General features: G+C 41.0%; 3 protein-coding genes and 2 long non-coding RNA genes across 5 annotated transcripts; 3 read left to right on the forward strand and 2 right to left on the reverse strand.

The window, feature by feature from the left end:
• The first annotated feature begins 67 nt into the window (after positions 1-67).
• LOC145770792 (histone H3) lies at positions 68-558 on the forward strand. Its single transcript, XM_082582514.1, has one exon. It carries the CDS (start codon positions 148-150, stop codon positions 556-558), a length of 411 nt encoding a protein of 136 aa, XP_082438640.1. The 5' UTR covers positions 68-147.
• Positions 559-1,125: 567 nt separating this feature from the next.
• LOC145770776 (histone H2AX) lies at positions 1,126-1,503 on the reverse strand. The gene has a single exon (XM_082582492.1). The coding sequence runs from the start codon at positions 1,501-1,503 to the stop codon at positions 1,126-1,128; it is 378 nt and encodes a 125-aa protein (XP_082438618.1).
• A 282-nt stretch (positions 1,504-1,785) lies between these two features.
• LOC145770777 (histone H2B.1-like) lies at positions 1,786-2,154 on the forward strand. The gene has a single exon (XM_082582493.1). It carries the CDS (start codon positions 1,789-1,791, stop codon positions 2,149-2,151), a length of 363 nt encoding a protein of 120 aa, XP_082438619.1. The 5' UTR covers positions 1,786-1,788; the 3' UTR covers positions 2,152-2,154.
• A 4,868-nt stretch (positions 2,155-7,022) lies between these two features.
• Positions 7,023-9,001, reverse strand: LOC145771345 (uncharacterized). The gene is made up of 3 exons (XR_014289195.1): positions 8,881-9,001; positions 8,499-8,695; positions 7,023-7,762 (listed from the first exon to the last, which is right to left on the reverse strand). It is a non-coding gene; the product is annotated as an uncharacterized LOC145771345 (long non-coding RNA).
• A 5,446-nt stretch (positions 9,002-14,447) lies between these two features.
• On the forward strand, positions 14,448-14,999 carry LOC145770085 (uncharacterized). The gene is made up of 3 exons (XR_014289128.1): positions 14,448-14,466; positions 14,643-14,776; positions 14,931-14,999. It is a non-coding gene; the product is annotated as an uncharacterized LOC145770085 (long non-coding RNA).
• Positions 15,000-26,354: the final 11,355 nt, after the last annotated feature.

The raw sequence follows: 26,354 nt of genomic DNA on the forward strand, positions 1-26,354 counted from the left end.
CCGCCCGATTGGCTGACAAAAGAGCGCGCGCTTTGCTCAGAGCCAATGAGATCTCTCCTGACTCGGCTCGCCGACGCTATATAAGCCATCACGCTTGCCGGTGCAGTCAGACCTCTTGTCAAGAGAAGAACAATAAAAAATCGCGAAATGGCTCGAACTAAGCAGACCGCTCGCAAGTCAACTGGTGGCAAAGCGCCCCGAAAGCAGCTGGCAACGAAGGCCGCTCGCAAGAGCGCCCCAGCCACCGGGGGCGTCAAGAAGCCTCATCGCTATCGACCGGGAACCGTCGCCTTGCGTGAAATCAGACGTTACCAGAAGTCAACTGAACTGCTCATTCGCAAACTTCCCTTCCAGCGACTGGTTCGCGAGATCGCCCAAGACTTCAAGACCGACCTTCGTTTCCAGAGCAGCGCCGTCATGGCTCTGCAAGAAGCCAGCGAGGCGTACCTTGTCGGCCTGTTCGAAGACACCAACCTGTGCGCGATCCACGCCAAGCGGGTCACCATCATGCCCAAGGACATCCAGCTAGCCCGTCGCATCCGCGGAGAACGCGCTTAAGCGTCGTCCTCGCATCAAACGGCTCTTTTCAGAGCCACCTGTCACTGTGAAAGAGACTTGGCTGCGCGAGTAAAGCGTAGGGCTATTCGAAAAGTTGTCGGCGATCCTGAGCAAAATGTTCAAGGTGTTTCTTTTTTCGAAACGAGACATCAGTTTGAACAGCCCTTGGTTTGAGGGCGCAGCCAGTAGCCTTACCTAAATAGCTTATTATTTAGCGCAAACTACGCTCCTGGGCGCGTTGTGCATGACGGTGAAATTGCTTTTCAGCCATAATGCTCAGTAGTTGTAGGTATAGCATGTTTTCGGGCGAATTCATTTAAATTTTCAGCAACCGCTGCGATTTCATTTGACACCGCAGAGAAGAGCACACTTCTCTCAAAACGAAACCACCACGACTAGTAAAACCGAGATTTTGGGCTCATGATTTCATTGAAATTGCACACGCTCAAACCTGGCCATATTGTAGCTGGTCGTGTCAACACAAGAACCTTTGCGTTCATTACATCTTTTGCAACATGAGGTGGCTCTGAAAAGAGCCGTTTTGTGCGTAAGGCAAAAATCGCCGACTTAAGCTTTCTTCGAAGTCTTCTTGGGAAGGAGCACGGCTTGGATGTTGGGCAAAACACCACCTTGTGCAATGGTGACTCCGCCCAGAAGCTTGTTCAGTTCCTCGTCGTTGCGGATGGCGAGCTGAAGGTGACGGGGAATGATTCTCGTCTTTTTGTTGTCGCGGGCGGCGTTACCGGCCAACTCCAACACCTCGGCGCTCAAGTACTCGAGCACGGCCGCAAGGTACACTGGTGCCCCTGCACCAACGCGCTCCGAGTAATGTCCAGTGCGCAAGAGTCTGTGCACACGACCGACTGGAAATTGAAGACCAGCTCGCGACGACCTGCTCTTTGGCTTCGCCTTGGATTTTCCGCCGCCTTTGCCACGTCCTGACATGTTTCAATTAATTGAGGTTTGCAAAGTTGAAAACAAAATAGAATCAGAATTTACCGAGCAGAGCGCGCGAAACGAGTTTTTATACCATCCGAGCTGTCGTCGAAAATCTGACGGTTTTTATGGCGCGCGCCAGCGCTGGCCAATGGAAAAACAGCGACGCGCGTTTCATTTTTTTCATTGGCCAAATCCAGCAGCCACTCGACGCTTCATTTGCATACGCTCGAGCTATAAAGGAAAAATCTACGATGCGCGCTTTATCACTCGTCTTTTGAGCAAACTAGCGAAATGGCGTCCGCAAGCAAGGGAAGCAAGAAAGCTGTCAAGAAAACCGCACCTGCCGACAAGCAGAAGAAGAGGCGCGCAAAGCGAAAGGAAAGTTTCAGCATCTACATCTATAAGGTGCTCAAGCAAGTCCACCCGGACACGGGAATCTCCAGCAAGGCGATGAGCATCATGAATTCTTTCGTGAATGACATCTTCGAGCGCATCGCCTCTGAAGCGTCCCGTCTGGCTCACTACAACAAGAGAGCGACCATCAGCAGTCGCGAAATCCAGACTGCCGTTCGATTGCTGTTGCCCGGCGAACTGGCGAAGCACGCCGTGTCCGAAGGCACCAAAGCAGTCACGAAGTACACCAGCTCCAAGTAAACGACGACCTGCATTTCAAACGGCTCTTTTCAGAGCCACCTTGTAAAGCAAAAGAGTCTTTTCACCGGGTTGATTGCTGGCTGCTGTGTTTCATCAGCATTTTTCGTTCGCGAAAGCCTCGACGCCCGTTTCGCAGACGTTCGAAATTACTCACTGAGCCAGACAAGTTTTCTTTGAGGTGGACTTCGAAAATTCCTTTTCGTTTCAACCAAACACAGCCCTTGAGGTAACCTGGGTCGCTTCTTTAATTTCAGTTGCCCTTTCCGTCCTAACCCCCGACGTCTGTCTTGACAGGTTTTTCTTACCTTCCAAAGCGTTACATTTCCCGTGCCAAGCAACCGCACTCGTTGCGATTCCGAAAACGTTTCAGCGAGCACAAACATTATGCCGGGTGGAGATTCAATTCGGACAAAGAACGATAAATTGGCCCAAACCACATCTACTTTCTGTATTTGTTGATTTGGGGAGCCACAAGTGGAGTTAAAGTGTGGGACCATCACTGAAATCGCAACCTTTTCAATATTTTGCAGTAACCTGAAAAAGCACTTGCATTCTCCAAATCAACCTATGCCGCAACTCTTTAATCATCTGACTCTATTATTGATTGTTGCACCAAATCCTGGTATAGCATGCCTTTCCAAATGCCACTTTCGTAAATTTTTCCTACCTATATTACTATATTGTACATTAACATATTCTACTATACGTATATCTTATCATACATTACACCCGAATGGATGAGGATGATGATTAATATCTTTATTCTTCCATGAATAAGCTACTATACCGTGTTGCATAATTTAATGTTTGCCATATCACCAAGTTACTACAAGCTTGCATCTAACTTCCTACTGATTATTATAGGCTGTTACGTTTGTTCAGAAGATCGCTTGACTTTTCGTGAGATTATTGTTTAGGTTGGTTTGAAAAAGATGCTTGAAACAACTCAGACACTACATCCTTCATCGGCACTACCAAAGAGTCTCCTCCTCTCGAAAACACTCCATCCCTCACTGACGCTATCAAAGATGATTCACCTCTTGTTATATTGGCGATACCAAAAACACCCTATGCTATATCATCATCTTTCTTATGATGCTCTTACATGTGCAGGAATTTAATTTAAAAACCAAGCTTTTTTAACTGTTTTATCTTGGTAATGAGCTGCCACGTTGTGTATTTCTTTTGCAATCTATAGGCTTTTTAATGTCGTTGCTGCGAACACTTTATTTCTGTATAAAGTCTGCAAATAGTTCTTGTTTTGATAGTCCGTTGCCTAATTACGATATGTGTGTGTGTATTAGTTTGTTTTTGCGATGTTGTTAGAGTTCAGTCGTGTTCTCATTGCTTCAAGAATTGGCGAACGAGAAGACGACTGATTGCTAACTAATTCGTCTACTTGTTTTAAAGTATCAGGTTTGGTGGCCGTGCTTGAGTATATTTTTATCGATGCATATGCCGCAATATTATTACAGTAGATCTTCTCATGCACGTCTTAAAGCATTAATTAAGGTTTTGCCACCTTTTCCTTTTGTTGGTTTTGTTACTGTATTTCTTTTTCACAATATCATTTCTCTTGCATTCTGACAAAGAAAAATAAATTGAATTGAATAAATGTGCGCAACTGTATCGTGCCTGTTTGGGCACCCACAAGGTATCAAACTAGTCACAGTCGGTCAATCCCTTCATGAGCAATATGTGGTTGACCGCTTTATTGAAGATAGCATACGCTGTTATACAAATCCCATGCTGCAGGCCTTGCTTGAGTATATTTTTATCGATGCATATGCCGCAATATTAGATCTTTTCATGCACGTCTTAAAGCATTAATTAAGGTTTTGCCACCTTTTCCTTTTGTTGGTTTTGTTACTGTATTTCTTTTTCACAATATCATTTCTCTTGCATTCTGACAAAGAAAAATAAATTGAATTGAATAAATGTGCGCAACTGTATCGTGCCTGTTTGGGCACCCACAAGGTATCAAACTATAGTCACAGTCGGTCAATCCCTTCATGAGCAATATGTGGTTGACCGCTTTATTGAACATAGCATACGCTGTTATACAAATCCCATGCTGCAGGCCTGCAACAAAACGGAAAAAAATGAAAAAGCACTGGTCACAATTTCTACTACTTCATAACGTCCACCTTATAGGGTGGTCCTCATCTGGCGACTTTTTCAAGCTTTACACGGGCGCCCTCTAAAATAGTTCCAAATTGGTCTCAAGTTGTTGTTTTTCTGCTTTTTTTTTTAATAATCAACAGTAGTATTGTCGATAATTTCCAGGCATTGTCTAGGATTTCCAGCCATTGTCGCTCAATATCAGTGGTTGGCAGGTTTGGTAGTCATTAGGGAACATTTTCAGGCATTGTCGAACATTTTCAGGGGTTGTGGAGCATTTTCAGGGGTTGTCAAGCATTGCAGAGGAGCTACTTTCAGGCATTGTCTAGGATTTCCAGGCATTGTCGATCATTATCAGTGGTTGACAGGTTTGTTAGGCATTATAGAACATTTTCAGGCATTGTCGAACATTTTCAGGGGTTGTCGAACATTTTCAGGGGTTGTCAGGCATTGTAGAGTATAGCTACTTTCAGGCATTGTCGATAATTTCCAGGCATTGTCTAGGATTTCCAGCCATTGTCGCTCAATATCAGTGGTTGGCAGGTTTGGTAGTCATTATGGAACATTTTCAGGCATTGTCGAACATTTTCAGGGGCTGTGGAGCATTTTCAGGGGTTGTCAAGCATTGCAGAGGAGCTACTTTCAGGCATTGTCTAGGATTTCCAGGCATTGTCGATCATTATCAGTGGTTGACAGGTTTGTTAGGCATTATAGAACATTTTCAGGCATTGTCGAACATTTTCAGGGGTTGTCGAGCATTTTCAGGGGTTGTCAGGCATTGTAGAGTAGCCTAGCTACTTTCAGGGATTATTGGGAATTTCCAGGCATTGTCCAGGATTTCCAGGCATTTTCGATCATTATCAGTGGTTGACAGGTTTGGTACCGTAGTCATTATGGAACATTTTCAGGCATTGTCGAGCATTTTCAGGGATTGTCGAGCATTTTCAGGGGTTGTCAGGCATTGTAGAGTATAGCTACTTTCAGGCATTGTCGATAATTTCCAGGCATTGTCTAGGATTTCCAAGCATTGTCGATCATTATCAGTGGTTGGCAGGCTTATCAGGCATTATGGAACATTTTCAGGCATTGTCGAACATTTTCAGGGGATGTCGAGCATTTTCAGGGGTTGTCAGGCATTGTAGAGTAGCTGCTTTCAGGCATTGTCTAGGATTTCCAGGCATTGTCGATCATTATCAGTGGTTGACAGGTTTGTTAGGCATTATAGAACATTTTCAGGCATTGCCGAACATTTTCAGGGGTTGCCGAGCATTTTCAGGGGTTGTCAGGCATTGTAGAGTAGCTACTTTCAGGCATTGTTGGGAATTTCCAGGCATTATCAATCATTATGAATGGTTGACAGGCTTGTTGTTAGGCATTGTCAGAAATTTTCAAGCATTGTCGAACATTTTCAGGTGTCAGGGGCTCTCAGACATTGTAAAGTACCTTAGATTCTTTCTGGCAGGCATTGGCGTAGCTAGGGAATGTGCCGCCCGGGGCGGATTCAGGTTTTGCCGCCCCTTCAAGAAAAAGCATGCAAAACCAGCCCGGATTTAAGGGGGCAGAGAGTGCAGGTACCCTGGACCCCCGGAATTTTAAAGGGCCCCCATATGTGAAAAAAGTGTGATTTTGTGTTTTTTTTTCTTTTAGATTTGTAGTTTCTGAAAAATGCTGTGCAGTGGTGGATTAATGCTACTGTAGACGTCGAGGGGGTGTTTTGCGCCCTAGGCACAAAAATTTTTTTGAACAGGGGCCCTCCGATCTAAAAGTGCCCCGGGCCCCCCCATTAGCTAAATCCGGCCCTGTGTGAAAATGAAATGCGTTTTTTTATCAGATTATAATCAAAATCAAAAATCGTCGTCTGAAAGTGCCGCCCCCAGACGTGCCGCCGGGGCGGTCCGCCCCTCCCGCCCCCCCCCCTGAAAATGTTCGACCATCCCTGAAAATGTTCGACAATGCCTGAAAATGTTCTATAATGACTAAAAAATCTGTCAACCACTGATAATGATCGACAATGCCTGGAAATTCCCAACAATGCCTGAAAGTAGCTACTCTACAATGCCTGACAACCCCTGAAAATGCTCGACAACCCCTGAAAATGTTTGACAATGCCTGATAATGTTCCATAATGCCTAACAAACCCGTCAACCACTGATAATGATCGACAATGCCTGGAAATTATCGACAATGCCTGAAAGTAGCTCCTCTGCAATGCTTGACAACCCCTGAAAATGCTCCACAACCCCTGAAAATGTTCGACAATGCCTGAAAATGTTCCATAATGATTACCAAACCTGCCAACCACTGATATTGAGCGACAATGGCTGGAAATCCTAGACAATGCCTGGAAATTATCGACAATGCCTGAAAGTAGCTACTCCACAATGCCTGACAACCCCTCAAAATGCTCGACAACCCCTGAATATGTTTGATAATGCCTGAAAATGTTCGACAATGCCTCACAAGCCTGTCAACCACTGATAATGATCGACAATGCCTGGAAATTCCCAACAATTCCTGAAAGTAGTTAGACTACTCTACCAGTGGCGGCTCGTGGCCTTTGGTGATGGGGGTGCTGCAAATTTAGATGGCAAGTATGACATCATAATGTAACAGGAACAGACGAGCGCCGAAGGCGCGAGCCTCTTAGGGGGGTCTGGGGGCATGCCCCCCCAGAAAATTTTGCACTTTTATATGCTCTAAAATGCCATTCCTGGTGTTTTCAGGACAAAAAATGAAAATTTTGAGCAGTTGAAAATGTGGACTTTTAGAACTTTGAAATAAAAAAATTGCTTTTTCTTAAAGGTTGGTGCAAAATAGGAAATCTGAAGTAATAGATGAGAACATTTTGCTCATAACATGAATATCAGTAAATCATTTTATTTTTTGTCATTAACGCATCCGAGACCAAAAAGATACTACTAACTACAATAGTCGATAGCCTATAGGCCTACCAGCACGTTAATGAATGGGAAAAGGTGGCAAAACCTTGAAAGGTTTAAAACGTGCCTGAATAGAAAATCATGCAGTAGGCTATATATCAGTAGTTAGCACGGCCACAAAACCCAAAAAACAAACAGTAAACAATAAAACATAAACAAGCACAAATGTAGTAATGAATGACATCCTAATGAAAAGTGTTGTGGATTGAATTTGTCAGTTCCAATATTGATGTGGATGAGCACTCAGCAGTAATCATAATAATAATAAGATGGAGAAAGACAACCGGACATAAAAGAAACCCATCCTCAGGCAAAAGCCTGTTTCGATATGGCCCAGGAAAGCAGATGTTGAGCTCTTTCTATGGTCAAACTGCACACCACACAGTAGCCTACGACGATTGAGGTTTGAGATCCAGTTTAAGTTATTGTTTCTTGTCCTGGTGGGTGATGGAATAGATGAGCTGGTAGATGATGGTCCTGATGGTGTTGATGAAGCTCTCATCTCCTTTGGTGTCGTGTTAGTTATGGAGTGTTGCGTTTGCTGTTAATATCTACAAACATAAAAGTACAGCACAAGCAGTCAACATTATTGTTAGGTAGGCCTAATCTTTTGTAAAGTATTTCGGATTTCAACTAGAATCTTCATAAGAATGCAAAAACAGCCTTTCTACGTTGTCTTTCTATTGTGTATCCGATCCGTTTTGTTTGCTTAAATGAACATTGCTTTAGTTTGTGGACAAAAAGTGACTTTGTATCACTCTTTCTAATTGAAGAAGGAAATTCGTTCCATGTTTTTGCACCTGTGAATTCTATTGAATGCTGAGTTACAAGCGTTTTTGAGAAGTATGGAATGTTTAGAGCATCATTATCATGGTTTCTTGTACACAGGCTGTGAACCTCTTTGACATATTTAAAACAGTTGGAGAAGCAATCTGGTAGTAAATTGTTGTGAAATTTAAACACGAAAACACCATTTTCCAGTTTGAACACAATTGCCCAATTGATATCGGGATCTTGCTACAACTATCATTGTTGGGGCAAAAAATACGATGAATTCAAAGCAGACTTTTTCTCCTAATTAACAAGTAACAAGGAAGTGTCCAACATGAGAGTGACAATCTAGCCTATATGTACAATATACATTGGTTAAAATTATTTGCAGTATATATCATATATATAATATACATATAAGCACTGTTTTGTAAATAGTTACCAGTTTTAACAAATTAGATAGGCTATTAATAGGCCTAACCCGAAACATTAAAAGATTAATTAATCAGTACATACTTAACTTTAGGATGTCTTCTGAAGATTTGATTATGTGTGTCTGTGAATAAATAAATACAAAACTGTTGCCATTGATTGTCCAGACATTTCTTTTCCCAAATTGGTGTTTTGCATCATTGACGAGTTGAACTCTCCGCTAAGTAGTGACTGAGTTACTCAGTCAAGGCCATGGATGATCCAGCAAAGTTTTTTTTTTGCTGAAATACAAGATTTCTTGTGGGTTGTCTGACAAATTTTATTATGATGGGTTATTTCATCACTATGAATAACAAATAAACAAAAGACACAAAGTTCCTACAGTGGATGCTGCACATGCACTATAACTAGGGTGGATGCAACTTAGGTAAACAGTGGGATAAACTACAAAACATAAGTTACTTACAAATAAACTGCTCCATATCAACTGGAACCAAGCTTATTTATAGACAAAATCCATTCTTCTTGTTTTCTTTTGAGCAAAAAGGTAAATGACTTTGTCGTTAATGTCTGGGAAATGAAAAAATTGTTCTCCATTGAAATGACGGCAAGAGCATTTAGTGATTAGAGCCTTTCTTGATCGATGGTACTCCTCAGAAAAGTTTTGATTCTTTTTAATGTTGAAAAGCAGCGTTCAGGCTCTGCTGTGGTCATAGGCAGAGGTGGGCACCCGCTACTTTTAAAGTAGCGCGCTACCCGCTACCGCTACTTGGACCAAAATAGCGCGCGCTACCGCTACCAATTTACAAAAGTAGCGCGCTACCCGCTACCGCTACTCGGACCAAAGTAGCGCGCGCTACCGCTACTTCTACCGCTACTTTTGTCTAAAATGACACTAGGAAACACTGTTCAAGTCCCTAGTGACGAAAAAATGACAGTGTAAACGAATGCTATTAGTCGTTTACAACGAATGCTATCAATCGTTTATACTGTCATTTTAACGTCGTTATAGAAAACACATAAGGGAAATTTATTGTCTTTCAGAAACAGGAGCATTTCAAAGCAATAACACATCTTTCATAAACACGAGCATTTCAAAATGGGTGTCACTAAGTCCTGCCCGCTTTGGCTTGAGCACATCCTTTCCAACAGAGAAAAGTCTCTCCACCGCAGCACTGGAAGGAATGGGGGTGTTGTACTTAATGAAGAGACGTTTCTAATCGGTATTCGAGAAGTTCATGGACTTGCTCCTGTCCGAAAAAAAGGTGTCAACGATTACTGTTTCCTTCTGCAACGACGTTTCACGGGATAGCGCCAACACACCAAAAAATTCATCTTCGGATTCGTGACTGGTGTTGGTGTCACTCTTCTCGGTTTCAACCTGGCTTGATGTCTCTCGCAACAGTCGAATTAAATCCGTCTTGACTTTTTCTCGCAGTGCGTCAGCATCATCCGTGGAAACGTAGTGCAGAAATTGTAGTCACGACGTCTTGAAGGAGGGATGAAGACATGATGCCATAACGCACTTCATGTCGTTGAAGCACTTGCTGAAACGTTTCTTCACTCCTTCAAGGACTTTCACTCGCAATTCCTCACAGGTCACAAGATCACTGATCTCGGTCAACTTCTTCGCGCAAATTATGATGGTTGGAAGCAAGACTACGAGTATTATTATTACGAACAAAAAAACGAGTATTATTTTCACTTTAAATTAAAAAGTAGCGGGTAGCGGGAGTGCGAGTGCGACTGAAAAAAAGTAGCGCCTCTCCCGCTACCGCTACATTGGAAAAAAAATAGCGCCGCTACTGCAGCCGCTACTCCAACTAAAAAGTAGCGCCGCTACCGCTACTTTTACCGAAAAAGTAGCGCCGCTAGTAGCGCGCTACAAAAGTAGCGCGCTACTGCCCACCTCTGGTCATAGGAGTGGTCAGGGGGAATTTTACCAGTTTGGAAATTTCACTGAGAGCATCATTTAAAATACTTTTCTGAATAAATGTCAACAATTCAAATAATGCGGAATATTCATGCATGTCCGACCTGCTGCAGAATACTGCAAGTTCAGTTTCAAACTTTTCTTTTTCTATGATGATGATGGGATATGCTTCAATAGTTACTGCCACCTCATGTATGGGCAGTTTATTCTTAAAGCTATTGAAGCTTCTCTTGTTGAACAATTTTGCAGCTACTAATTGTTTGGTGAAGGAATATCTAGCCATTATGTCAACGCATATGCAGTCACACACCTCCTTCGCTTCAGCCATAAGTGTTTTTGAAGAATTCTCACAGTACTTTTGAGTTTCTTATCACAGAAATTGCACTTTTGAAATTGCTTATATATTCATGTACTTTCAACACATCAATATCTCGAGATTGCAGTTGGTTGATTGATGAAACAGCTGCAACCAACAGAGCAATTTTTTGTTGGTAAGTTAATGCAAAATACCTGTTGCTTCTAAAATGGTATGATCAGTGGTTGATGTAGACTGTATTTCATCAAGGCAGAATTTTAAGGGTTCCAAATGTTTGTGAACTTTATTAACTGTTCGTATATGAAAGTTCACATTGACAGCACCACGTTGCAGCCTCCCATGTGATAACCTATCCTTCTACCAGTCTACAACTTGCTGCACAAGTAGACTAGCACTTATAAACCATCAACACACAGCCTGAAAATAACAATGCGATGTGGAATTAATGTAAATATGGCAGACCCTGCTCAGCAAAATGCTGATAAAAAATCTAGCCAATTAAGAAGTTGCGTTGTTCTTACAGTTACACCCCTAGATTTTCCACCTTAACTTATTATCACAAATAAACAATGAACCTAGCTTAAATTTAATTAAGTAAGAACGATAATGATAACCTAGTCTAAGCTTTATCTTTTAGTGCAGAAAGCAAAGCACATTAGTCTAACAATGTAACAGCATCAGTCGCAGCCACCTAACATTGTGTTTGAAAACGATAAAGTATACTTGCAACAAAAGCTAGCCTGACAGGCAACTGCAAAATTTGCAGTTCGGAATTGTGCAGTTTTAAAGCAACCTCAGCCAAATATGACGTCACCATTCCTGTTTGTTCTTCTTTTATAAGATCGCAACTGCAGAGGTAGACACTTTAACGTAGGACAGTTTTCCTCACGAATCAGCTGATTTCAGTCATGTGACTCACGCCATTATGATTGTTGGCGCCGAAAATGCGTTGGTATTGACTTCCCGCTAAAAACGTCAGACAACTAGTCAACTGTATCTATCTGTGTATTCTGTGAATCTAAGACATGGCAATTGGCAAGCACAATGACTCAAGCAAGAATTCTTGAAAAAGTAAGTGGGCTTGCTATTGTTAACTTAATTTGCTTGAACAAGTAAGTGGGCTTGCTGTTGTAAGTTAACTTAATTTGTAGATTTACTTGTGTCCTGGGGTAGCCTTTGTAGGTCTGTGGAGGATTTTACTTTTTGGTGGTTAGTACGGTAACAGTGTAGTGAGGTGGTCACCTTGCGTTTTGTCTAGTGCTTTGACTAGAGGTTTGCTTACTTTTCTTTCATTCACTCGGACCTATTGGCACGGTGGCATACGGTAGTTTGTCATCGCGCAGTAGATCTGTTGTTTTTGTTTAATTGCTTTGCGTGGAAGCATACCGCACCATTCTGTTGTACGCTCTATTGTTGTAAGAGTTAAAAAGGTATTTCATTGTAAATTACAGTGTTTGACTTTTAGTCTCGTATTTTGCTTCAATTAAGCTGTTGTACAAATGACTCACTATTTCCTTTGATCAAGTGTAGCCAGTGGCGAACGCATGGAGGCATTGGGCTTTGCCTCCCAGGGTCCGTTTGTGATTCTGCAAAATTCGGTTGTTACCGTACATCATTTTAATTGTTGCATTTTGCAACGTCTGCATTGCAATGTTATTTTGTGCAGTGGTTTACAAGTGAAGCGGATACTCTTGAAGCTATCAAAGAGTTTGGACGGAAAAGTGGAGGAAAATTTATGCACAAACATTTTAATGAACTTCGTAAGTAGGCTTTTTGCTCTACTTCAGTTTTGTAAGAACAACTTTCTATGATACCGGTACCTAGACTTCGGCCTTTTTCAGCAGATGTTCCTGCCCTTGAGTGTGTGTTAACTCTATTACTGGAATTGCTTACGTGATTACTGACTCACTCTTTCAGTGAACAATGGGAAAAGTCAAGAGGAGATACATTGTCTTGGTTGATTGTGTGTTGTTTGCTGTCAACTTAACTGAAGATGGATGCAACCTAGTTCGTACCCTGAAAAGATTGAGAGAAAAAATTTAAAAAAGCGGAAGTCGCTGATCGCAGTTTTCACAAACCTTTTAAATTTTTCCCCCTGAAAAAATCGAGAGAAAGATAGCACAAAGCCGAAGTCGCTGATCGCAGTTTCTGCTAACCGTAACCCTTCTACCTTAATGCTAACCTTCGCTCATCGCAGTTTCCGCGAACATGTTTCCGCTAACCCTAACCATAGACTAATCTATGCTCTAACCCTCGCTGATCGCAGTTTTCGCAAACATTTTTCCGTAGTTTCCGCTAACCCTTACCATAGAGTAATCTATGCTCTAACCCTCGCTGATCGCAGTTTCTGTAAACATTTTTCCGCAGTTTCCGCTAACCTTTACCCTAACTCTAGCCATAGAGTAATGATTACTCAGTAACCCTAACCCTCGCTGATCGCAGTTTCCGCAAACATTTTTTCGCAGTTTCCGCTAACCTTTACCCTAACTCTAACCATCGAGTAATCTATGCTCTCTAACCCTCGCTGATCCCAGTTTCTGCAAATATTTTTCCGCAGTTTCCGTTAACCCTAACTCTCGAGGTTGTTTGCGGAAACTCCGATCAGCGACTTCGTGCTTTGTGCTATTAAACTGCGATCAGCGACTTCGTGCTTTGTGCTATTAAACTGCGATCAGTGACCTCGGCTTTTTTTAATTTTTTTTCTCGATCTTTTCAGGGTACAAACTAGGTTGCACCCACTGAAGATGGCCTAGCAAATGGAAGTTGATTTTTAACTGTATAGGCTAACACTAAACTGACTTGCATGAAAATGATTTATTTGTATTAGCTTTGGCAAAACGTCGAAACATTTTCTGGGATTCCACAAAAACACCATATGTCATTATCCAAAGAGCTGACTTTGTCTCACCAGCGAAAGTTGGGTCTGTAAGTAGCCAAGTCTGTTGTTTTCTTTTGAATTTAAGTACACATGAGCACCTAATTATATATAAAATCTTCACTGTTCATGCTTTATTAAGAAAGAACATGTTTTACTTTATACAGCCTTGTATTAACATGGGAAACATTTTGATATTGTCATCATACTGTTTTTACACTGTCTGACTAGTTTTGAGATTGCTAAGCCTACTGATACTTCTTTGCACCAAGAAGTTTTGGTAGTACAGAAAAGTGGGGACACTTTAGATGGCGTTGCTTTAAACAGAATGTTTATTTGTTTGAATAACGTCCGCCCTGTTAGCTTAGTGGTAACACGTCCAACTCAAGATCAAGCAGCGCTGGTTCGGTTCTCTTGAGCAACACATTTCAGGACTGCTATCCATTCAGCGGCACGACTAATTTTCCAGCAACAACAATCCAAAAAGTTCACTCTGCCTATGTCGGTAACTGCCCCTGCGTCAGAAGCCTCTGCAAGAATGAAAAACTACTAGAAATAACCTATCAAAGGCTTTGTCAGTCTGAGGATAAGCAATCAAAAACCAGCCAACCAAACCAAAATTGTGCAAAGGCGGCGCTTCTATTTTCTACCTTTTTTATGCAATAACTTTGGAATACAATATAAGTTTCATAAAAGTTTATTTACACTTCCTTTAATTCTTGTATGTAGCAGTTAAATTTAGAAAATGTCTTCAAAGTGTTCCCATCTTCCCCTATATTGTCATTATTGTGAAACATCAATCTAAAGTAGGCCAAATTGTACAGTATTAACTTTCTTATTCCTGTCTGCATTTCAGGAATGCACTGGAAAAATTAGCAAGTATACAACAATTCACGTATCAAAAGTGGTTAAGTTTCCTGACTTTCAAGTAAGTATCATTGTTTGTATTTGTCGGGAATGTGAATTATTGTTTTGTTGAAAAAACATCCATACAAGACATAACGGTGAGGTTTCACTACGGATTGCTCTGCGTGAATGAAAATGAATGCAAGTTTCATACAGTTTGGTGAAATGTTGTGCTGCAGCTTTCTCTTTATTTGGCAGGTGTCAAGTGAGGTTCTTTCAGAAGATGCGAAATTGAAGATACAACCTGTTCTTCGTGCACGTTGTGCTGGCACCAATTCTTTTCAGATGACTAAGAAGATGAGTATAGAGTCAAGTTCCCTGCAGTTGACAAGGTCTTACAGTAGTAGCGTACTTACAATACGTACCAGCTCAACAATTCTTTTTTCTCTAGTCTACTATAAATGTGTTACTTACACTTATGGTTAACCTTTGCAATGACAAGTGTAACTCTAAAAGTTTCAAAGACAATTGAAATTGTATTCATAGTTACAAGATGCAAGACAAAAAGAGAACAGTGTTGGTGAAACATTTCAACACAATGAAGATGGTGAAGACATCACTCAAAGTTTTGATGTAAAGGTGAGTAAATTTGTTATCGTCGAAAAGGTCCAACTTGTATTGTTCCAGATATTGTGATCATCCAATGAAGTGATTGCCACTCATGTATCCTACAACGCAGCAAACACCGGATTGCCTTTTCAGTCTTGTAAAGGAAAGGTCTGCAAATAGTGGGTTGCAACCTAAACTTTGGTCACGCAACTTTCAGCTTTGGGTTGCAAAACAATTTAAACTAGCAACGAATAAAACTATTGTACCTTTAAACTGTAAAGGTGTTTGCTATACTTTGTTGTTATTGCATTGCTATCCAAGGAGGATATACAACATGAACTAGTTTTTAGGATTGTACCAAAAGTGTTTGTAGACTCCTGTTCTATATACTATCAATACATTGTTTGCAGTGGTTTTCTTCATGGGAATGTGCGACTAAAAGTGTTGAAGAATTTGAAAAAGAAACAACAACAAAATTTATAAAGGGAAAGAAAAACAAAGCTGGTAATGTGATGCAGTAAGCTTTTGGCTTCGGCTTCAAGTTGCACAAATGTATTGCTTATATGAGATAAGTGTGCTGTATCATAATCTCTGCATATATGTCCATTGTTCATGTATTAGGTGGTTTAAAGAGCAGACTGCAGTGGGACGAAACATCAGGAGTTCTTTTTGTCATTGCATGCACTCACTACTGGGGATGTCAGCATGGTAGAGTTGCCAATAAAGCAAGAAATGAAAAGTAGAGACTCACACAACCACATGTCAGTTAGTTAAAAAAAGTGAAATTAAAGATATAGCGTACATCGATACTTTATTGCATGGGTCACCAAACTATCTTTCATCAAGAGGAGCATAAGTAGTAGGGTGGGTCACGAAACGGACTTTTTCACCAAATCGAAAAGCAGTTAAATTTTTTCTCGTATTTCTTTTGCAGATTGTTTAGTGCTTCTGTGCGATTTCCATAGAGAGTAAGCTTGGGAAAGATGGACTAGAAGAAGCGACAATGGTGTTGGTGACAACAAACCAGCTGTAATGGGTCATTTGCGCGAATTGGCTAAAGCCGCTTCTGAGCAGTCCTTCACAGATGCACTAAATGATTTCAAAACCAGCAAGTGCTGGATGAATAACCCCAAGCTTCAAAGATACATTGAAAATGCTTGGCTTCCAGAAAGGCAGGTTCGTTGAATGAGTAACTCAATGCAAGCATTCACAGCATTAATTTTGCAACGTTCACTGCTGGATACAATTGCAATGTACTGAGCTAAAAATATTTGCAGCGTTGGGTGTGGTTTTATCGAGCCAACAAGTGGAGCGTAACCTTCCACACAAACAATGGAGTGGAATGCCAAAACAGAACACTGAAGGAGTCATACATTCGAACACGGAGGGATAAATCTTTGTCAGCTCTTGTAGCGATAATTCGTAAACAATTCCTTCCTGACAACAAGCATCGGTGAGTGAGAATTACCATGCTGTGTTATTGTGGTACAACTGCAATTCCAGTACTACCATTTATTGTAAGCCTTGAAGGGTTAGAATGCTAGATATTAAATTTCAAGAATGCCTAAACTGTCATGTCATTTTCGAATGAACGTGCGCAACTGCACATACCGTCCTAAACAATAACCATAATGACATTATTAAGGCTGACCGTACTTTTGCGGGGCTACTTTTGTAGTCCGACCTATAAGCTATAAGATGTTGCTTTTGAGCACTGTTTGCTTGCTTTGCAGGTACGAACAACAAAATCTTTTCTTCGGAATTCTATCGTCAGTACAACTCCTCCATTCCAGAGTATTTGTACAATAGACCAAAAGAGGTGATCGGTAACTTTCTGAGAAGAATTGCTTCATCGGATGAAATTCCATACACCTCCATTTCTCAAGTTGGAGATGCATTTCTTGTAAGAAGTGCTTCGTCGGAATTAATCTATCGTGTAACGTTTGGTGGAGAAAGTACCATCCCCAATTGTTTCTGCGATGATTTCCAGAAGCATCTTCTTCCGTGCAAGCACATGTTTGCGGTTATTCAACACGTTGCCCATGTGTCTTGGGAGACTTTTCCTACTTAGTACGCAAATTCCCCTTTCATTGTTCTCGACCCGTGCGTAGTTGACAGCTTAGCAGTTAGGCCTGGGCGTGAGCGCCCACCAGACTCTGCTGAAGTGTGTGACTCAAGTTGTTTTGCGTCTGACACTCACATGGAACAGATTCTTCAAGACGTACCCGGCCCAAGCAATATTTTAAGCAACGCAAGACTGAACACCATAAAGTAAATGCGGACTGTTGTCAATGAAATGTTCAATGTGGTGTATAATGTGGAAGAAGACGCAGACGTGACAAATGCACTTGGTCAATTGTCCACGATGAGAGATTATATTGCATCACGTTGCAATTCTGATGCAGCCTGCAGGATTAACAATTCGAAAGGATGGGAAGAAATTTCTTAAAGTTGTGCGGAAGCGCAAACCTGGCATTGCGTTTGCACGTGATCCATTGCCTAAGCGAACAAAATCTAATGCATACGCGCATCGTCATGGGGAGAAAGCAGATATGATGAAGTCTGCGTGTGCAGTGTCTTCCTTAAATGAAATGAGGAAGCAAACCTTTTAAGTGCTTATCATTTGCATTGTCAACATTTTCCGCTGTAAGCCTTTTGGAATTTTCAATTAAGCTGTGTATAGCAGTGGAGATGCTCTGTATAGAACAGGCTTGCTTGTTCTTTCTTTCAACCCAGGCGACAATGAGCGACTGGCAACCGTGAAACCCCCCTTTTTAGGGCTAATATACGTGTTTGTTACCGCAGGGGACCTGGAGCCAAACTTATACTTATATGAACAGTGAACACAGCATGCAATGTGTCAGTGAAGGTGGATTGTGTAAATATCTACCATTATCAATCGTCATATTAAATATCCATCTACCATATATCTACTGCCATTTCAATACAGTCCTGCTATTAACTCTGCTCAAATCTCGTGAGTTAAAATCATTAGGATTAGATAGCAATAATAGTAGCTTAGGTAATATGTTTCTGGTAAGATTTTGAAAATTTTTCGACTGCTTCTAACCAACCAAAACAGTTGTTGAAAATTTAGTTGTGTGGCCGTCGACCGCCACTGCATGTTGGCATAAACACGTAAAACCATTATGCGTGTCCCCAGGCCCGGATTAAGATCAAATGGGGCCCCTGTGCTAATGAATTTTATGGGGGCCCTTACCAGCTTACGTGGAGCGTAATGGAAGTAGGCCTAAGCTGGTTTCGCTTGCAGAGGAAACCGAGCCTTGCTTAGGTAAGTTTGATAACTTTGAAATAGCACGTGATCCATGATTAAATAAGCATGTGCAAATTAAGTCAACAATGTTTACGTTATAATGGATGCAAAATCACACACATTTAATCAACGAAACCGTGCAAGGAAAAACATTGTAGCAAGGGACCACTGTTAGTACTGCACACTACACTGCAAAGTGCAATGTAAGGTTATTCTGAATTTTTTTTTCTAAACTGCTCTTTCATTCACTACGAACTACCAATAGGATTTAGAAAACTAACATGAAATTCAGTCGAACGACTTTTTTCTGGCTATTGATAAATGTGTTACTTTTTTTAGACAGAGGGACCCCACTTTTCTTAATTTTTTGAAATTTGGACCAATGTCAAAATTTCTTGAAAACTTTTTTCAGGAAAAATTTGTTATTATATTTTATTTATTTTTAGAAAAAGTGGGGCCCTTTGTCTGCGGGGCCCCTGTGCTTTAGCACACCCTAGCACAATGGTTAATCCAGGCTTGCGTGTCCCTCGTAAGCAGCTAAGCACAATAAAGAAAGACAAGATCTACTGATTGTGAAAATATGCTCAGACTCGCAAAACAAACAGTAGTTTTTCATAGCTTTGATGTGTTTGCCCAATCTAGGGTTTGCACGTTGTGGAGTGTAGACAACCACCAGTCTTCTGCTTTTTAAGGTTAGACTGAGCTATTCAAGATTGATTAAATCAGGGAATCACCTAGCTTGTATGCTCACATTACTTTTAAGCACTGAGAGAGTTAGATCCAGTGAAATTTCAGATAGGCTACACAACCAAGGGCGTAGTCAGCAGGGGCAATTGCTCCCCCGAAATATTTTTATACATACGACTGACCAACCGACTTTTAAGCTATTGGCCTATAGATATTGATAGACTGTCAGTGTCAGGTCTCGTGATGATGCAAATAAACATAACAGCAGTCCCAAGAGAACCCGAAGCCTACACCTCAGACGTAATGTGAACATTAGATAGCGTACGTAGGCTACTGTGCTGTATTTTGTGCGAAAGGTATTCATTCACAAACTGAAGTCTACCATTGCACCAACCACTAGCCTATATTTACTCTTACAAATGTGTTTTATGTAATTTAAATAAACGTTTTACCCTCTGTTGCAGCATCACTTGACAGAGTTTTGCCATTGATTTCGACCGAAAGTACTCTCAGAATGCCCAATTTTGGGATATTTTTTCAAAACAACCAAATGCTGCAACTTTGTTTTTTTGAAGATTTAGTAAATTCCGAGGATTTTCGCGGGGCGTAGCAGGCCGATTCTTTAAAGCCTCTGACCTGGCTATGTTTATTGTGTTCTTTTCGCTGTGTCAATTATTTTGTACTCGTGCGTTGTTGATCAAAATAAAACAGTTTATCACCTTGTTATTTTAACTGTGCAATAATGCCGTAAAAGCTCAGCCTGATGGTTTACACTTCAAAATTTGCTTTCGATTGTTACGCATTTTAGCACCTACAATCATAATGTGCATGAGTCACAATGACTGCGTTCACCTGGTCCACAAGGAAATGTTTCATAGGTTAAAATGTCAGCCATTTGATACATGTTAATACTCAGAAGACACTTCTTTCTTTTTTTTGCCGCTGGATACCTACTTTTTTTATGTCCCTTTTTTGTATTAACTTTAATTGCAGAAAAAATGTTGGCAACACGATTTGTGAATCAGCTGATTCGTGAGGAAAACTGTCCTACGTTAAAGCATAGATATCTTATATATAGATATGCAACTCAGTGGTGCGTAAAGATGTTTGAAGGCTAACAGCGTAGCTATGGCTGTATGCATTGACTTCAAACTTGGCACAGCAAAACAACTTTATTTTTAATATATTTTTTTGGTTTTTGTTTAAATAAAACTTTCTTCGTTTTCTAGTTGACGTATGGATTGCTTGTGATGACGTCACATTCTCGTTCCGCATGGACTGCTTTATGGAGATTCTGGCGATTGAAAACAAATCACAGTCACAGAGGGTACCTCTAAATACCCATTGTCTGGCATTGTAGGCATTGTCGGGCATTGTCAGGCATTGTCGGCTTTTTGGGGGGTTGTGGAGCATTTTCAGGGGTTGTCGAACATTTTCAGGGGTTTCAGGTATTGTAGAGTAGGCTAACTACTTTCAGGCATTGTTGGGAATTTCTAGGCATTGTGTAGGATTTACAGGCATTGTCGATCATTATCAGTGGTTGACAGGCTTGTGAGGCATTGTCGAACATTTTCAGGCATTATCGAACATATTCAGGGGTTGTCGAGCATTTTCAGGGGTTGTCAGGCATTGTAGAGTAGCTACTTTCAGGCATTGTTGGGAATTTCCAGGCATTGTCTAGGATTTCCAGGCATTGTCGATCAATATCAGTGTTTGACAGGTTTGGCAGTCATTATGAAACATTTTCAGGCATTGCCGAACATTTTCAGGGATTGTCTAGCATTTTCAGGGGTTGTCAGGCATTGTAGAGTAGCTACTTTCAGACATTTGTTGGGAATTTCCAGGCATTGTCTAGGATTTCCAGGTATTGTCGATCAATATCAGTGTTTGACAGGTTTGGTAGTCATTATGGAACATTTTCAGGGATTGTCGAGCATTTTCAGGGGTTGTCAGGCATTGTAGAGTAGCTACTTTCAGGCATTGTTGGGAATTTCCAGGCATTGTCTAGGATTTCCAGGCATTGTTGATCATTATTAGTGGTTGATGGGTTTGTCAGGCATTGTCAAACATTTTCAGGGGTTGTCTAGCATTTTCAGGGGTAGTCAGGCATTCTAGATTAAGCTACCTTCAGGCATTGTTGGGCATTTCCTAGCATTGTCTAGGATTTCCAGGCATTGTCGATCATTATTGGTTTTTGACACGTTTGTAAGGCATTGTCGAACATTTTCATGCATTTTCATTCCCAGCTCTGCATGCGCAGCAGAATGATCCCTTTCTATTTTGCGTAGGTTGTAAACGTATTTACGGTATACACAAACACAGCAGCGTTTAAATGACCTGGCTATCATAAGTATCGACAATGCCTGACAAACCTGTCAAAACCTGGTAATGATCGACAACCCAAGAAAACGTTCGACAATGCCTAACAAACCTATCTACCACTGAATATGTTCGACAATGCCTGGAAATCCTAGACAATGCCTGAAGATGTCCGACAATCAGTGGCGTAGCTAGGGGGGGGGAGGGGCGGACCGCCCCGGGCGGCACGTCTGGGGGCGGCACTTTCAGACTACGATATTTGATTTTGATTCTAATCTGATAAAAAACTGATTTCATTTTCACACAGGGCCGGATTTAACTGATGGGGGGCCCGGGGCACTTTTAGATCAGGGGCCCCCGTGAAAAAAAATTTGCCTATGGCGCGAAACACCCCCTCGACGTCTACAGTAGCATCAATCCAGCACTGCACAGCATTTTGCAGAAACCACCAAAGCTAAAAGAAAAAAACACAAAATCACATTTTTTTCACGTAGGGGGCCCTTTAAAAGTTGGGGGTCCGTGGTACCTGCACCCTCTGCCCCCTCCTAAATCCTAGACAATGCCTTGAAATTACCGACAATGCCTGAAAGTAGCTACTCTACAATGCCTGACAACCTCTGAAAATGCTCGACAACCCCTGAAAATGTTCGACAATGCCTGAAAATGTTCCATAATGACTACCAAACCTGTCAACCACTGATATTGATCAACAATGCCTGGAAATCCTTGACAATGCCTGAAAATTTCCGACAATGCTTGAAAGTAGCTACTCTACAATGCCTGACAACTCCTGAAAATCCTCGACAACCCCTGAAAATGTTTGGCAATGCCTGAAAATGTTCTATAATGCCTAACAAACCCGTCAACCACTGATAATGATCGACAATGCCTGGAAATCCTAGACAATGCCTAAAAGTAGCTATTCTACAATGCCTGACAACCCCTGAAAATGCTTGAAAATTTCCGACAATGCCTAACAACAAGCCTGTCAACCATTGATAAGTAGGTAAAGACCTTTTTTGGAGCTGTAGTTCCAGGACAAGCTGAAGTTTTATTCAATTAATCTACTGAGTGTTACCAAAATGAAGTTACTGCTGGCTACCGAAAGCTGTGCTGTAGCATTTGGTAGCCTAGTTATGGTGTGTACCAAACATTAAAATTGTCTTGGTTTGGCGGTTGGATCCGTGATGCTAATGAAGCTGTCTCAGCAGGGGGGAGGATGCCCCCTGCCCTCAAATTTTCTCTGGATGGGGGCAATAGTGCCCTTTTAAGGTCATGTAAGCTACTGCACATTTTGCAATATAGGCTAACAACTTCTGCTATTCGCTTTTAGCCAAATTATAGGGCCTATAGCCTACAGTAGGCCCACACAAATTATCCCGTGGACACATTTTATACTTTGCAGCAGATTGTGATGCTATGAATGTGAAATTTACCTTTCGTTTCTTGTTCAAGTTATTGCAATTATTCATCTGTCTCACATTTCGACTTTCATGGCTAATAGCGGGAAAACGAACGAGTTGCCCAGCATTATCGCTACCGTATATCTCACCCTAAAATCGTTCCGGCGCCCCTCTATCTCAGGTTTGTAAACTGCCTACAACAAGCTTTAATGAGTCACTGGAAATAAGCTTAAATGGTAGTTCCAACGATCATGAAACAGAAGTTGCATAACCTACGTGAAGAAAGATTATTGTCTTGATTTTTCATAGTAGGCTATTCTGTGAAAACTTGAAATATACGCCAAACAAAATATTCCAAAGGAGCTCAAAAGCCGCCACTCGCCAAGCCCAAACCGTACAATAATAGCCTACCATAGATACGCTAGCCAAGCTGGCAACCTTGATTGTTGATTGTGTCCATAAAGTCAGTCGAGCGTGACGATAATTCCACGATTGCTGAGTTGCATATCTATATGTAAAATATCTATGGTTAAAGTGTCTACCAACTGCAGAGCTTGCAGTTCAGAGCTTCCAAATATAAAACTTGAAAAATCATAATAATTTTTAAAATTCAGAAATTATGAAACTTCTAGTCGATAGGATCTATAGAAAAAATAAAAAAAAACGTAAAATTAATAAAAAAAATAAATTCTGAAATGTGCAGGGGGTGCTGCAGTTCTGCAGTTTCTATAGACGAGCCGCCACTGTACTCTACAATACCTGACAACCCCTGAAAATGCTTGACAACCCCTGAAAATGCTCCACAACCCCCCAAAAAGCTGACAATGCCTGACAATACCTGATAATGCCCGACAATGCCTACAATGCCTGACAATGGGTATTTAGAGGTACCGGTTGAATAGGCTTTCACGATTGGTTGTGCTAACAAAGATGGCGGCGGGCGCACTCGAGTGGTGCCATCGCGGTGTGTGGAGCGTGAATGGGAATGAGCCTTCTATATCTATTCTATTTCTGTGGTTCTAACCCTAACCCTCGCTGATCGCAGTTTTCGCAAACATTTTTCCGTATTTTCCTCTAACCACAGTTTCCGCTAACCCTTACCCTAACCTTAGAGTAATCTATGCTCTAACACTAACCCTCGCTGATCACAGTTTCTGCAAACATTTTTCCGCAGTTTCCGCTAACCTTTACCCTAACCATAGATATCTTACATATGCCCTAACTCTAACCGTAGAGTAATCTATGCTCTAACCCTCGTTGATCGCAGTTTCCGCAAACATTTTTCCGTAGTTTCCGCTTATCCTAACTCTAACCATGGAGTAATCTATGCTCTCTAACACAGGGTTGTCAGTTTGGAATAATTGATTCCAGATCTGGAATCAAAACGAACTGTCTAGTAGGGAAAAAAAATGTCTGGAATCTGGAATAATTTTTAGAAGCAAATTGGGATTGTTTAGACAAGTCTAGATTGTTTCGGTAATTGTCCTTTTTTTCATTGCATTTAGTAGCTGCAACGCGTGCGGGTAACTTTCTGCACTTTGTTTGAAACTTTGTTGCTAAATTGCACGTTCTCTGGCGCGAACGCCTGTCTGTGAGAAATGTGACGCAACCCAGTTAGCTGACAGGACTTTCCGCACACTAACACTGGGTTATATTTCCATGTATGTTAAGTTTACTAGTTTTAATCTGTTATGTTTTGAGGTTGTTACACCGTAGTTATTGTTAAGTACGGTATTTATTGATTTTCATATTTTGTTGCATCGAAGAAGTTAGATAAGAAGTTCAAAAATCCAAGAGTAGCCTACATGAAGTTTATTGTAGGAAGAATATGGCTCTACGCAGTGGCGTATCCTGGTGGGTTGAGCAAGGCATTGAAGGGAAACCATAAAACTCGTGGAGGGTAATAACGTGCCGAAGGTACGCGTATTCTAGGGGGGTCCGAGGTCATGCCCCCCGGAAAATTTTTGCAAAGTTACATTCAAATAATGGATTATAGTGCTTTCTGGAAACAGTTTTAGGGTAATATTCGTATGAAATTTATTAGCAGATAAACAGCTATTAACTTACAGGTAGCTCTTACACGAACGGGCAAAAACTGGGCAAGGTTTCTCAGCAGGAGGCAACCCTACGTACATTTTTCAAGAATTCTAATGATACAAAGAAAAAACAGTTGCTCTTTAACTTACTGTGTTCATTTGTTAGGATACATCGTTTAACACTGCTAATCATTTGATAAACTTTTTCAACAAGTACGCAGGCACAGATATAAAAATGGGGCAAACAAAGGCGACAAACTTCATAAAAAAAATGTGCTGGCACCATCTTATCGCAGCGATGTTTTTATTTCAACAGGAAGATTCTTGCCACTACTTGTATATTTACAACGTACACTGCGTATTTAATGGTATTTTGTTCTAGACTTAAAATGAAATGTCTAGAATAAATTTTAGAATAATTAGAATCAAACTGACATGCAATCTGGAAGGGAAGGCTGCAACTAATCTGACAACCCTGCTCTAACACTAACCCTCGCTGATCGCAGTTTCTGCAAATATTTTTCCGCAGATTCCGCTAACCCTCGAGTTGTTTGCGGAAACTCTGATCAGCGACTTCGGCTTTGTGCTATTAAACTGCGATCAGCGACTTCGGCTTTTTTTAATTTTTTCTCACGAACTTTTCAGGGTAGGAACTAGGTTGCACCCTTCCAAAATCACACCGCTCTCCGCCGCCGCGGGTGTGGCAGGCCTGTTTTTTGAGGTCTCTGACCTATGGCCATGTTTATTGTGCTCTTTTTGCTGTTGTATCACAACCTCAAAATTTTAAACAACCCCCTTTGGTATCATTGTATGTTGTGATATTTGATTTGAGAACCACTGCTTTTTGCAGTTAAACTGGCCAGTAGAAATGTTGTCCACTGCATTTACGGCAGAATAAATTCCTTAATCTGTTATATTGCAAAATAATAGTCATTGTATAAAACTTCAAAGTAGACTATCATTTTGTCTAATGTGTAAGTGACTTTTGACAATTTTTGATGATGCATGTAATCATGTATCCTCATATATTTTCAGGCTGTTTCTTTGAAGCTTTCTTTTCTTATAATTGCAACTATGTTTAATCCTCATGATTTAACAGAGATACTTGGACAAGCTAATACAGGAGGTGTTCAAAGCACCCTTTTGGTGAATAGCCACGGAGCATTAGTTGCTTTTTCTGGCGTTGGTGATTCTGCTGTAAAAGTGAAAGCAACTGTAGCAAGCAGCATTTGGTGGACTTATGAGCATGGAAAACACAATGCAATAAACAATGATGCACTACAATCGATTGTGATTGCATGTGATCATGGAAACATGGCTGTTCAACGTATTGGGCAGTCTGGACTGCTCTTATGTTTGTTCTGTAATGAATCGGTTGGTCTTGGTATTTTAAGAGCAAAGGTAGATGCACTGGCAAACTTCTTAAAAGTTCCATTGGCCAATATTGTGCTCTCGTAAATCTTTGAATTGCATGTCTATTGTCTATTTCACATGTTGTTTTCATAAAGTCATTAATTCATGTTTTGTAGATGATAAATGCAGTAGGCCTAATTATGCAGAGAACGTCAAAGCAAACTTACATTATTTCACAGTTAAACAATATATAAGAAATTGAAATTTCTGTTTGTGCTTAGAACAACCC

The sequence above is a fragment of the Aplidium turbinatum genome, chromosome 5 (genome assembly GCF_918807975.1).
Source record: "Aplidium turbinatum chromosome 5, kaAplTurb1.1, whole genome shotgun sequence".
In the NCBI taxonomy this organism is placed as follows: domain Eukaryota; kingdom Metazoa; phylum Chordata; class Ascidiacea; order Aplousobranchia; family Polyclinidae; genus Aplidium; species Aplidium turbinatum.